Source organism: Chelon labrosus (assembly GCF_963514085.1).
Source record: "Chelon labrosus genome assembly, chromosome: 21".
NCBI lineage: Eukaryota > Metazoa > Chordata > Actinopteri > Mugiliformes > Mugilidae > Chelon > Chelon labrosus.
Window position 1 is genome coordinate 18,738,281 of NC_140354.1, and position 14,281 is coordinate 18,752,561.

The following is a 14,281-nucleotide window of genomic DNA, read 5'->3' on the forward strand; positions in this document are numbered from 1 at the left end:
TTTTGGACCTGGCATTCATTGGTGTGGATGTTACTTAGACATGTAGCACCCACCTAGACCAGACCAGACCAGATCAGACACCCACACCTTGATGGCAGCAGCCGTGCCCAGCAGGATGCAACCACAAAAATTCTTTAGGAACAACTAAAGAAAACATGAAGAACAGCTCAAGGTGTTGACCTGGCCTCCAAATTCACTAGATCCAAAACTGATCAAGTATCTGTGGGATGATCCACAGAGGCCCCTCCCCTCAAAGGCCCCCACTAACAACATTCTGTCGCCAGATACCACAGGACACCCTCAGAAGGCCCATGTCCATTCAGTTGTGACTCTCATGAGTCACAACTGTTCTGGAGGCAACAAGGGAGACCTACACAATATTAGGAAGGTGGTCATAATGTTATGCCTGATCGGTCTATGTCATATCCTTGTTCTTTCAAGGTCTGGGAGGTAGACAGATGTCTGAAAGGAGTGAACAATGTGACCTCCAGTAGATAAAGAAGTATGAAACAGATCTACACTCCCTTTCTGTCCCTCCTGGAAACCCATCAGTTCACCTGATGTTTACGTGGTGGTGGTGGTGGTGGTGCTATTTCTCTATTGTGTAGACTATGGAAGGTTTACACCACCCTTCCGAATCGGATTAAAATATTCCCTCTGAGCAATCCAGAGATTCTGATTGAGATGGCAACATGACATGAGGCGTTTTCTATTCTGATTATTAGCGAAAAACACTTCCAGCTGCCATTCTCACACAGCAACAATTAGCAATCTCCAAGAATAGATCCATTGTCCCCCGCTTCGTATTATCTACTTCTCGCCTTGAACTGAGGCTCAGAGAAATCCCGGGCAAAAAAAAAAAAAAAAAAAGCTGAGGGCAGATAAAGCACAGTCGCATTCCTGCTGCTCTATCTTCGGCGTGGGCAGAGCTCTGGGTAAAAGCTTGAGGGTCTCCCCTTCGCCCAACCCCCCCGATCCAAGATTTATGAAAATGATGCCAATGGAGTGATATGAGGCTTCTGGTTGGAAATACAAAAAAATAATAATAATAATAAGGCCGGCACAGATTGGATGTGAGGCATCTGCTGACCTCTTGACCTCACGCTGCTACAACACCGAGCAGCAGCCTCATTATCAAGCGGCAGGGGAAACTCTGAAGCGGCAGGGGAAACTCTGAAGTCGCGGGGCAACCGCTTGTTACAGGCAAATGGGTGTTTTACTCTTATATGAAACCATGTAAGACTCGTGGCACTCAGGCTTTAGTGAGTCTGGATAACATGTGATTAAGGTTTGACTAAACAGAACACTCTGCACTTAAGGTACCAAGACGCTAATAATAATAATGATCTGTGCCTACTCTGCTATTACGCACCCTCCTTGCAGAACCCACATGCACCTGCAGACTTTTTCTTTTTCTTTACTTTTACCTTGAAGTCCACAGAGAGCTGCGGGGTGTACTCCAGAGTCCACAGTGCCCTTACAAGCGACGCCAGCTGCTGCGTGACTTCTCCTTTAGCGAGCCGCGTCTCGTCGCCTCTCAGCACCCCGTTCACCCTGGTCTGACTCAGGTCCATCTTGTACCGCTCCAGCCCCAGGTACTCGGCGAGCAGGTCGGTGTTGCTCAGGCACTGGACCACGGCGTTCATGAAGCAGGTGTTGCCGTGGTTCTTCAGCCCCAGCACGCCGGGGGTTTTGTCCCCGTACTGGCAAAGTAGTTTTTCTCTGCCGGCGCACAGAGAAGACGACGTGCTCGAGGTTTTGTTCGCCCACGGCACTTGTGCATCCTCTTTGATTACCCCCGAGCCGGCGCTGAGGGTGCAAGGTGCGCCATTGCGAAAGCCCCCGTCGTCGTCCTCCGCCTCCTGCGCGTCCGCGTCTCCAAAGTGGGCGAAAGTGCCCAAAGTTTTGATGATTCTGTTCATGAAGCTCCCCACGGACCTCAGCGATTTCTTCCGGAACAGCTTCCCAGATTTCGGCTTCTTTTCTTTGCGCTTCTCCTCCCTCGGTGTCGGCGTCTCCTCCTTGACTGTGCTCTGCTTCTCCATGACGGCGTCTCTGCGCTCCCTCGCCGGTCTATTCCGAGGCTGCTAGTTGTGGGAATCTCGTCGCCGGTGTGTCACGTCTCTGCCGGTGTCCCTCGTCCGGATCGCAGAGGGGAAAGCGCGCGGAGGTGCCACCGCCATCGCGGAGCCGCCAGGAGACACAACGGCACACTGTTAAACCAGCCCGCTCCGACACGAGACCTTCCTCATCCATCCCAGCACTTACTGAAGGCGTTCATTATCACTCCGACACCGCTGTCACAGGCAGCGTCTCGTCACGGCCGGCGCAACGCGGAGCCGCTGCGCTGCGTCCACTTGCAGCACTGAGCGCTCCCCTCCCATCGCACACACAACTTGGAAAATGCCCGTGATTGTGAGGCTGCCCCCTCCCACACACACACTCCCCCTTCCCAGCGCATGGAGGAGATAAGAGAGCCGTGCACAGAGAATCCTGGTCAAATCAGACTCACACGATGACAAATGGAAATATTTGAATAAATATATGACTACTGAGGAATCATAATGTGCTTAAAACATAAAAATCCATTTAAATTAAACTTGGACCTGGTTGTTCATCCGGTGAAATACTTAAAATATTGAAGTGAAACCTTTATGTCACCGGAAAATCTGATTTTGCTTCAAGTGCAAGCACCTGGAACATGACACGGGACCCCACATACAGTACAGACACTAAGAAGAGCCATAAACCTGATGTACATAAAATATCAAATATCTATTCTGCACAAAAATGAAACTTATATGTGGTTCTTTTTCTGGCTGAACTACAAACAACTCAAACATCTGGGAAAAACATTTACCAACTCCAGGCACCTACTAATTGCATCAAGTAGAAGGTGCAGTTAGAATTTTCTACATTTCTGCATAAATATGATTCATTATTTGAATCTGTAGTTTTTCAAACTCTTGGTAAAAGAAAATATTGTATTTCTCATGAATATTGTTTTGGCTGCAAAGATGTATAAGTTTGGAGGCAATATGATATTTTGGTTGAACTACAAGATTCAAGATTTCCTTATTGTCAATTTCCCAATACGTTCACGGCATACACACACACACAAGAATAAAATAGAAAAATCTAAATGTGAAGGAATAAATGAATAAAACAAGATAAAAACAGATACAAAATATATTCTGGATGTAGAAAAATATAGCAGATAAATAAAATCAGCCCATGTACAAAAGTGCAAAGTACGGTTGCAGCTTGAGTTTACCCAGTAAGTTGCAACAGTGCAGCAAGGTGCAGAATACTGTCAGGCTGGAGTCCTTGTGTCTTTTTTTGTTTTAAGAAGGCAGGTGAGGTAGAGTGGGTTATAGTCCGGGAGCAGTTCCTTCTGGGATGCTGGGCGTGACCTCTCCTGAAGTCAACAACAATCTCTTTTGTTTTCTCCACACTGAGGATCACATTGTCGTCTTTACAACACTGCACCAGTATAGGCTCACCTCCTTTCCGTAGTTGGCTTCATCCGTAGTAGGCCCTCCGCCACAGCTGTGTCGTCCGCAAACTTTACGATGTGGTTGGTGCTGTAGGTTGGAGCGCAGCCGTGGGTCAGCAGAGTAAAGAGCAGCGGGCCGAGCACACACCCTTGTGGGACCCCTGCGCTCGGCGGGATGGTCTTTGAGGCGTTGCTGCTGTCCAGCACCCAGTTGCAGAGGTCAAACATGCGGGACACGACATGGGACCCCCCTATACGAAGCCTTTAATACAAATAAATGCTTTTTTCTTCCAAAATCATACATTAATATGACTAAGAAGAGCCATAAGCATGATGTACAAAACATATCAATATCTATTATGCAGAAAAATCATCCCTATGACTTTATTATGTACAGTACAGTATGTATGTGGATGCAAATGTTTATTCATGAAACCATTTGAGAAGTTTGGAGGCCAAAATCAGATTTGGTTGAATTGCAAAACAATGCAAACGTCCGGAGAAACATTTACCAACTCTAGGTAGAAGAGAAAGGTGATCTCAACTTACTGCCAGTTCATGTGCTACACATCAGTGCATTGTTTCTGTGGCATCCTCCTTAATCAGTATGTCACTTACAGCAAATCTGAATCTGTGCATCATGTTTTGTCAAGGTAACATTAGCCACTCGGGCATTAGCGGCAAAGAGCTTCTTGCAGACTCCTAGCAGGCCTCCTGATATCAGTCTCTCTGTGTCATTAAATAGAGTATTTACTTGAGATCTATTCAGAAATTAAAAAGTGGCCAATTCTAAACAGAAAAAAAGCCAATAACAGGATATATTTAGTGTGAACCTGTGCACAGGTGACCCCAGCAACCCCCAGCGAGAATTAATTAGCTAAGCCTTGGAAGGGATTTATCTCGGGTTACGATGCTCAGGATTCATCACTGGGCTGCGAAGCACGGGGAAGCTTATCTCTTTTGCTTAGATATGCTTAATCACACAAGGCTGGCGTATTTAATAGCACTAAAAACTTCAGATTTATTGCAGCAGCGAGCATTTTGACCAACACACTAAGACAGTGCCGAGGCTTTGCCAAGAAAAAGAGTCTCCTGCTCTGCTTCCATTCAGAGTGAAGCTGATGATGCTATGGAGCACCTGTTGCTGCTACACACTGACGTTGCTGAGGTTAAAGTGCAGACTCTAGGCTGTGATTTGAGGGTGTTCGTGTCCACGTTGGTGGAAAGGTGCGGGAATTACAACCGTTTTTAAGTCCCTCATGTTCACGGGCTCCAGAGAGATTGGGTTCATGGACAGATGTGGAAACGAAACAACTCCGTCAAGGAGATAGAAAGAAGATTAGGAGTGGCCAAATCAACAGTTTGGTACATTCTTAGAAAAGTTCTCACATGAGGGATGAATAAAAGGAAAAACGATTCCTATTTATTATTAGTAAAACGGGATGGAGGCAGTGTGATGCATTGGCATGTGTGAGGCTGAGCCAAGTCTTTGCTCACAGAGTCTCCTACGCTGCTTCACTTCAGAGTGGTGATGATCTTGCTTGGCATAGCCGGCCGGAAGAAAATGCCACTGCATACAGTGCAATAGCCCTGCAAACCATTTTATTGTAAAACTAACTTACTTCACTTTATTTGCTGGAGGATAATCAGTTCCCAGAGACTCCAGATCAACTTTGAGCCACAAAAGATTTCTGGGCAAAGAAGGTGGTCTGGTTTCCAGGCTAGAGATGATGACGCTATGTGATACCTGTTTTGGTGTCTGGAAGGTAACAATCCCATCAGAAGGTTCAATTCAGGTCATTCATTTATTCCCGACACAGGAAGTCATTTAGGAGATATTAGGACAGGCTTCTAATAAAAACCGTTATGTTAAACCATAAAGAATATCTGGGAAGAAATATCAAGAAACACCAGGGTAAGCGAACTCTACTCTGAGAACTAATGAGGGAATAAGACACAGGTGAGACACAATCACAGGAGACAATGACAAAGACGGGAAGTTGACATTTCAAAATAAAACAGGAAACAAGGAAAGCCACGCAGAAAGCCCACCAGTACGCTAGTAAACAGAAAATCTTCTTAACCTAATATAATGATAATATATGTCAGTTTGAAAGAAGGTGGAACAATTTTTCCTAACGAAACTGCAAATTTTTAGGGTTAGGGTTAGCCCCTAGGGTTTGTTTGTGAGACAAAGACTCAAGAAAAACCATTGCAGAAGATTTGACAATTGACCTGTACCAGGACTGGTGCCAACATTTAACTTGCACCAATTCCATATTATGATCTACTTCCCTAAAATATTCTACACCGACTCAAAGATATTTACAGTATAGGTTTCTTTTCTCCGTGCATGGCCTGTGTGGTAAGATTGGTAAGAGGCACGCCTCATGCAAAGTAACAGAAACAAAAGAAGGAAGAAACTCATTAGATTACATCAGTGTTGGTGTTTCGCCTTTGAGTGGATACGTAATTTTCCTCTGCGATGCTGCAAAGAGGGAGCTGTCATCCTCAAAGATGAAGTAGGCAACAGAGACCATCTGGTCGTCTGAGTCATGTTTGCAGCCTGCTCTGGGAACAAACACACTCCCTCGGCTGAAAGAACAATGCGCTACCGCTGTCATAATGTCACGTTACGGCTGCCTCGGTAGCCATAACATGCAACCAGGGGGCAAAATCGGTTTCTTTAGCTAGTGCAGTGACCTGGCTGGTCATTTGCTGGAGGATAATCAGGTCCCAATGGAGAGACTTCAGAGCACTAAACATTTCTTGGTGAGGGATCTGGTCTGCCTTCCTATCCGTGCTATGAAGTACGTGTTGTGGTGTGGAGTGGTGATGTGGTGATGGAAAGCAACAATCCCATCAGGAGGTTCAGTTTTCCAAAGAGGCGAAAACTCATGAGATACTTTAAGCTGAGAGAGCGACAACACGTAAGGCTGGTGAAGTTGTGGAGATGGAGCTGGACCTTCTGCTGTAGTGTCAGAACTGGGGGTGTCCTGTGCTGTCTGGTAACAGAATGTTGTCAGTGGGGGGCCTTTGGGTCCTACGGGTTGGGGGGAGGGACCAGATACTTCCAATCAGTTTGGGATCTAGTGAGTTTGGAGGCCAGGTCAACACCTTGTTGTTCTTCATGTTTTTTGAGTTGTTCCTAAAGTGTTTTTTTTGTGGTTGGATGACTGCTGCCATCAAGGAGTGTCACTGCTGTGGAGTGGGGGTGCCTGGTCTGGTCTAGGTGGGTGCTACATGTCTAAGTAACATCCGCACAAATGCCAGGTCCAGAAGTTTCTCAGCAGAAGATTGAATTGTCACAAGATGGTCAATGTTATTGACTTCTCCTGTCAGTGGTTTTAATGTTGTGGCTGATCGGTGTATATAATTCTGGTTTTGTATACTTATACTGTGGTTTATCGGCGTAATGAAGCCAATGTCCCCCCAGGGACTGATAAAATGTTTGTGATTCTGACTGAAGTGCACCAATCTAGAAGACGACACCGCTTGAGTTTGAAGGCGTCCATGTATCGAAGCAAAGCCGAAGCACTTGACTCTAAGACACAGCCTTTAAACGGGTTTCCTTATATCATGTTGATATCATTTGTTGTTTGAATGAGGTGAACTTCCTCGAAGTAGGCCTCACGTTTATCCAACTTACCAGAAGGGACGTACGAGTCGTACCTGCTCAACATCTCAACCAATCTCTCTGTTTGAAACTGACATACCAAAAATAAATTGATTGCCTTTCGTCAACTTCAGTGTTTAGATAAGGTATAAATTTGGTGTTATGATAAAAGGTAACGCCCCTATGATTGCCGTAGAGGTGTGAGAATCAGTATAGACCGAAAAGTTTAGCAAAGGAAAGCCTCAAATTCAGGACACAGGAAGTTGTTCAGGAGACCTGAAGACAGGTTGCTAATAAAAAGCTGATAAACTGTTAAACTATAAAGAATACATCCAAGCTGGCTGCCACGCCGTCCTGTTACGGCTGCCTCGGTACAGTAAAATACAACCGGGAGGCAAGACGCTTGGTTTGATTTGCGAGCTTCTTTCGCTGGTAATGACCTGCTCGTTGCCGCTGTGCTGACCGCCGTTATTCACCGACGCCCGAGTCCTCACAAAAAAAAAATGCCCACACAGATGCAGAGAAGACACAGAAACGCCCCCCATCCCCCAGCCCGGAGAGGAAATCGATACTGCCTTGTGTATTTTTACAGCGCCGACTGAATGACCCACACAAGTTTTAGTTTGTTTTTTTCAAGGTTTAGCAAAATAGCCGTCACAACTGAACTCATCTAAGCGTTTATGTGATTTGGTTTTTAGCAAAAAAAGCAAAACAGAAGGGGATGAGTGGGCGAGTTCTGGCTTCCACCGTGGTCCTGGATTATGCAGGCCCCATCTGAGCCTATAACGCATTCCTTGTTGATGCCTTTAATCTTAATGCATTTGGCAGAGGCCGTGCGCTTTCTGGTGGAGTCCAGGAGCTTGCAGGAGTCCTGGGCAGGATCCCCTCCGCCGCCCCCCCAATACACACACACAAACACATGCACCTGGACGGAGAATAGACAGCCATCGGCTTAGCGGCGGCACACGAGGCGACTGACACAGCACCCCTCCCTCCAGAGACGGCGGAGCCCGGGCCGCAGAGCTATTTCTATTCATGCCCTATTTCATCCACCACCAGTCCTATTTTCACTGTATCTGAACCGTCGTCGGTTACAGCAGGAAACGAGACATATCAGAGCGTGAATCGAAGCATATCAGCTCACAGCGAGCACTAAATGTTCGCTAGATGTCAACCAGGATGATTAAATCTTATTTTTTGTTTATACTTTATATTTCAGGCAGTGGCTGGAAGCCCAGTGGAGGACAAGCAACATCTTCTGTCTCGTTCCAGCAGTGAAGAAATTAATGTCCCATCATTGCTGCCTGGAAAAAGACAAGTGTTAATCTGTTTGTATGTGCATAAAATGCATATACACTGATCAGGCATAACATTATGACCACCTTCCTAATATTGAGCAGGTCTCCCTTGTGCCTCTGAAACAGTTGTGACTCATCAAAGAATGGACATGGGCCTTCTGAGGGTGTCCTGTGGTGTCTGGCAACAGGATGTTGTTAGTGGGGGGGGCATTTGGGTCCAATGGGTTGAAGGGAGGGGCCTCTGTGGATCATCCCACAGATAATCTAGTGAATTTGGAGGACAGGTCAACACCTTTTGCTGTTCTTCATGATTTTTGAGTTTTTTGTAGTTGCATCCTCTGGGGGTGGCTACTGCCATCAGGGAGTGTCATTGCTATGGGGTGGGGGTGCCTGGTCTGGTCTAGGTGTTTTATGTTGTGGCTGATCGGTGTAGATGAAGTATACTCATATCATTAAATTGAGAATTCTGGATGGAAAAAGTGAAGGATCAACCTGCTGTCAGATGCTGTCAACATCTGACCCCAAAAGGTTTCACCTTGAGTCTGGAGTTCCTGGGCCGTGAACGGATCGTAAAGAATCGTGCTTGTGAGAAACTCTGCAGAACACTTAGGTGTATTTATAATACTCTGTTGTATAACTAAGAGAAAGGACTTAAATATATAAGCCTAACATTCCTCATATGAAGAGTTCACAAAGTTGAACTGCATGGAGGCTGAAGCTTCAAACTAATTGCATTGTGGCTCCCTCTAGTGGTGAGCTTCCATTTAAAGCAAAAAATGAGACTGAATGTTTAACACAAGAAGGTGTCACTGAATACATATGACTGACAATAAGTCACAGTGATCACAGCTCATGAGGACCTGTTACTAATGCCAGGCTCTATTGTTTACCCTGTTCGGCTGAGATCCAACAGCACACAGTCGGAGGAGAGAGGATTTCTACAGCTGACTCATCACATCCACGCACGACCAGCTGCTACTTTGGGAAAACACCTGCAATCGCAAAAATGCAAACTACAGTGTTCTATAAATCTGGCAGTGAGCTGCTGAGTCGACCGGCGCGGCAATGTTGCGTTTGACCTCGTAATTGCAAGAGATCCGGATTTAGAGCCTGTTCCAGAATAAAAACACAAAGTCATAGACTACTCTAAATAAAAGATGGAGATGTTTTGGCATTTTAGGCTTTTCAAAATGTGATTCCACCAGGCTGGGACCCAAAGCATCATAAATACAATGTTGGGCAGCTTCATATTTAGGTAAGTATTTGCTTGTTGGATCATAACGTCACTGTTCTCGCTGCCAGGTAATGAAATTGTCCCATTCATTCTTCTGTGGAGCATTTTCCCACAATCCAGACTCTACAGCATCTCACTGTCTTTGGTGTATCCTCCTTCATAGAAACCAGGGTTACATCTATCTAATAGAGATAATTTTTTGTGTGTTTTTCTCTGGTGATAGACATTTAGACCAACAATTGCACTTTTTCATTGTCTTGACTGTCTAGTTTTATGACATAACTCACATTCTGGCAGTGAAATACCTCTAACACCTTTTTACGAAGCTGGACATACCAGTATTTATTCTCTTATTTATGTGTTTCTGTGCATCTCGCAGAAACAATCACACTGTGTCAGAAAAATGTTAATTTAACTCCATGGTCATCTAGGTAGCACACGGTCTGCAGTGGTGTTTCTGTTACTTTGAAATCACTGCATGCGGATGATATGTGCTGTGTGATTTGTTGGCTCGTTTTAGAGTGCCTAATAAATTGGCAGCGACGTGGCTTTTGGTTATCGATTAACATTTTACATGTGGGATGGCTGCAGATTTATTGGAAGTATAAAACGTGAACTCTTTATAATGTTGTTGTGGTAGTACGTCTCTGGAGAACCTCCTTTTAGAACAAAACTGGCATCACAGCAAGAGTCGCTGAGAAACACAACCAAAACTTGGTCTTGAAGTCAATAAAAATGTATGTTATTAAACATTTAACGACAGCTAACAAGCACCCAGCACTTAGTTTTAGAGGTAACAAGCCTTTGTGAACTACAACATGTGGCACTTGAGCTAATTTAACCAACAGGTTGAAGTGAAGTCAGGCTGTGGGAAAACTTCCAGCACTGGCTTGTGAGCAGCTATTTTGAGACGTCATCTGGAAGTAATTGACGGTACCTGCTTTTAATTAAACTAATTTAACACATGGAAACAATGGTGCCATTAGCAAGCGATATGTGCCCAAAAAACGACTTTCCTTTTTAATACAACAGACATTATTCTCAAGACGTCATCGTAGTAGGAAAAGTGGCCGAATTTAGCTGCTTGGTTTGCCAGTTTGTGCCTTTCATGAAAGCTAGTAGCTTAGCATGATGCTATTTTATGTAAGGCAATGTCTTGGTTTACTGGGACTTGTGTCAGAAATGCTGAAATACATAAATTTAGATGGACTCTTGTGTTTTTCCTGCTATGTAGGCACCTAGGCTTTAAGGTTAGCCTACGTGCTAATGGCGCCATTGTTTCAATGTGCAAAATTAGCGTAGACCTACTCTAAACACAGATGTATAAATCTTTTATTGGATTAATACGTTTTGTCCACAAACCTGTCCAAGGTGGGTGGATGAACGCTCCATGACGTCAGCCACAGTTTGCCTGAAGTGCAGTTTTGAAGCTCAAGTGTGGCGTCCCCATGGCCGCCGCCATCTTGGCAGGACTCCACCTGACTGACCTGACACTTCCTGCTATCTAGGCACCTAGGCACGCTTTTAAATGAATGTTAGACAACCTGCTGATGGTGCCGTTGTTTGTGTGAATGTGTGAATTTAATGTGGGCATATAAGAAAATCAAGTTGAAAGCTCTATTTTACAATGAAGAGCCATTCAAGTATATTTACGTTGCATTCAATCAAAATACATCCGAAGTGTTATGCCCTTCTGCACCTCCACTGGCCTTGTAGTGGCTGTGCAAGTGTCTCTGGCTTGTGCTTAATCACCTTAACCAGCCACACCTGAGAAGACTGAATAAATGGCCTTGTTGAAGAGGCCTCAGCTGCAGAAGCTCACCTTGTCCCACCTGCTGCTTTAGTTTTATTTTTAATGAAATAAACCCTTATTTTTGTTGCTCCGTCATGGGTCTTCACTTTATGTTGCGGCACTCGAGCCGGGTCGTAACATAAAGTGCAACTCTATACATTCATTGGTCAGAATTATGTTGGTTTTCAATTGTGTTTCAGAAGACCTATCAACAGTATAGTAATGATTTAGCAATTGGTTTTAAAATGCACGATAATCCAAACGTGAAATCATAAAAGTCACCTTTTCAGTTCATTTCAATAGCAGACAGGGCCTTCATTTATTCCTTTGTGTTTTGCATAATGTGCCGTGAATCAATGGCCCATGACACTTCAACAAAAGTGGGGTTCATGGTAGAGCAGGCGCTGCACAGAACCGCTCGGCACAAAGGTCTTTATTGGGGTCACATTCAGCTCAGCGGACCACCCAGCTGCGCGAGCAGAGGCGCATTCACGACTGCGTACCCCGAGCTTTTTCCATAATGACAAATGAGGAAAAAAATAGCCATAATTCTCTTTTGGACATGAACGACCGGTGGCTCCGCCAATCAAAGAGTCTTCAGTTGCGCTTAGCAGCCGAGCTCCAGGGTGGCGTCTGTGCAGGGTGAGTTATAGCGAACATGAAAGGCTCAGAAATGTGTTTCAAAAGAATGCCTTTAGAGTTATTTGACATTAATGTCTGAGTGGGTAGCATGACTAAAAGAACTCTCCCTTTATGCAACATCAATTCAAAAGTGGATTTGTTCCCAGTTGTTGACATGTGCCGCTTCAGTCCTGCAGAGGGCAGTGTTTGGCAGAAGATTCTTCTTCGATGATGCACAGTGGAGAATCCGTGAGTGAAAAAACCACAGAGGTGGCCCAGAATCATTATGTCGTTTGGTCCTGGCACAACTTCGTCCTGTAATTATGAGGGAATTATTGTAATTTGTGCTGCTGGTCAGTAAGACACGGTGGTTTGAACTGAATTGCAGGATGTGATATTGACCGGCGAGGCTCGCCCATGTTTATCGTAACGATTGAGTTGTGAGGGAAGCGACTGTCTCTGGGTTTCGTTGGCTGAGCTGTGACTATTATTAAATGCTGTAGTTCAATCTAAACTGTTCTCAAGAGACTCTTCACCTGTGAATTTGACTCTTTTCTCTGTTTGACAACCGGAAGACACAGTGACTTTAAGACGTGATGTGTGGTCTCTCCACAGCTCAGCCTTGAGCTATCTGCTTTCCTTCCTCTAAAATACAGTTTGAAATACTGCTTTGATGCTCAAAAAAAGATTCTCTGTGGCTCTGCTGACCTGTGGCGACCTGGCGGCACTTCAGTGTGGCCGTGGCCTTTTTTGATGGTATCTGATTGGCTTATCCGGTCTTAGCACTGGGCTAATTGGATAAGCGGCTAATCTTCACGCTGTTGCTAAACTGCTGGCTCCTTGGTGGAGGATGGAAATTAAACATCTATCTGCCTCAGGAACTTTCCTGGGCACCAGGAACCTTTAGATCAGGGTGGTCCACAAGTCAAAACAATATATATACTGATCAGGCACAACATTATGACCACTGACAGGAGACGTAAACAACGTTGACCATCTTGTGACAATTCAGTGTTCTTCTGGGAAACGTTTGGACCTGGCATTCATGTTCCAAAATCTGTGTTTTCAGACAGTAATCTGTTGCATCAAAGTATTTCGTGTTGTTGTGGCTGGATATGTGGATATAAAACAGATACGGTTTCTGTTGAAAACCCAGCTATGCTCTCGGATCACCTCTGTTTACACAGAATTTCACATGATGTAGTAGCGCGTCACGGTTATGGTTTTTGCGAAACCGCAAATACGAGCTCTTCCTCGTTTCACTTCGTCGGCTTCACTCCACCCTGAGATGAACACTGACCGGCTGTCACTGATAAAACACAGAGATGTTTACGCAGTGAAATCCATGCATGTTAAAACACCGTGATCCATAACTGCGTTTGTGCGTGCAGCGTGTTCTCAGAGGCGGTTTTGTTATTATTACACGCTTAAACTCCCACTCTCTAAATATTCTGTCCATCAAAACCATGTATGCGTTTTCTGTTACACACAGTAGAAGTTGCAATTCATATTTTAACGTGTATACAAATTGCATTGAAGAAAAAATATATGCACGGATCGTGATAACAGCTTGTACCAGGATATGCTTGGGAGGCAGGATGGAGGGGAGGGGTGGTGGTTACTGTTCTATGTCCCAGAGAGCAGGAGGTGTTGGAGGTGTGTATCATTGTCCACCTTCAGCAAGTAAATGTCACCGATCCTTGCAGAGGCAGACAAACATCCCCACCCACAATTTTCTTATGCTGCAGAAAGTTGGCGTAGACTATGCCCTACTGACATCCTACAATTGTTCATACATTACAACATGTACAATAACAGTCCAATTGTTTGTTGATTGCATCAAACTCAGCTTTTCTTGGAAGTGGGTTTGCACTTTTACGATCCCCTATTTTTTTCTTTAGCACAAAAAGAAAACTAGTTGAGGTGGTTTGGGCATCGTGCCTCCTGGGCGCTTCCCTTTGGAGGCTTACCGGGCATGGTAACTCCAGGGTAGCTTGCTGGATGGATTATATATTTGGAAAGTGCTGCTGGGGGGATTAAATTTTCTATTTTATTCATTTAGCGTCAATAACAATACAAATTGTCTCAAGATTCTTCACAAAACCCGGTTTGAAAGCTGGCATGAACCCCCCCTCCCCCTTTAGCGAGGACGAGAGATGGACGTCTTGAGTTTCTTGCTAGCCTGTTGCCAACGCGACCCAACCTTGGATAACCTAAAGAAAAT

The 14,281-nt window shown here is 44.9% G+C and overlaps 1 protein-coding gene across 1 annotated transcript in view; it reads right to left on the reverse strand.

Moving 5' to 3' along the window:
- usp43b (ubiquitin specific peptidase 43b) overlaps positions 1 to 2,206 on the reverse strand; it is a 68,957-nt gene extending 66,751 nt beyond the window's left edge. Inside the window, exon 1 of the mRNA XM_084570314.1 lies at positions 1,428 to 2,206. Coding sequence (XP_084426440.1) covers positions 1,428 to 2,045 — 618 coding nt within the window. The 5' untranslated portion in view covers positions 2,046 to 2,206. The remainder of the gene's footprint in view (positions 1 to 1,427) is intronic.
- Between the last annotated feature and the right edge of the window lie 12,075 nt (positions 2,207 to 14,281).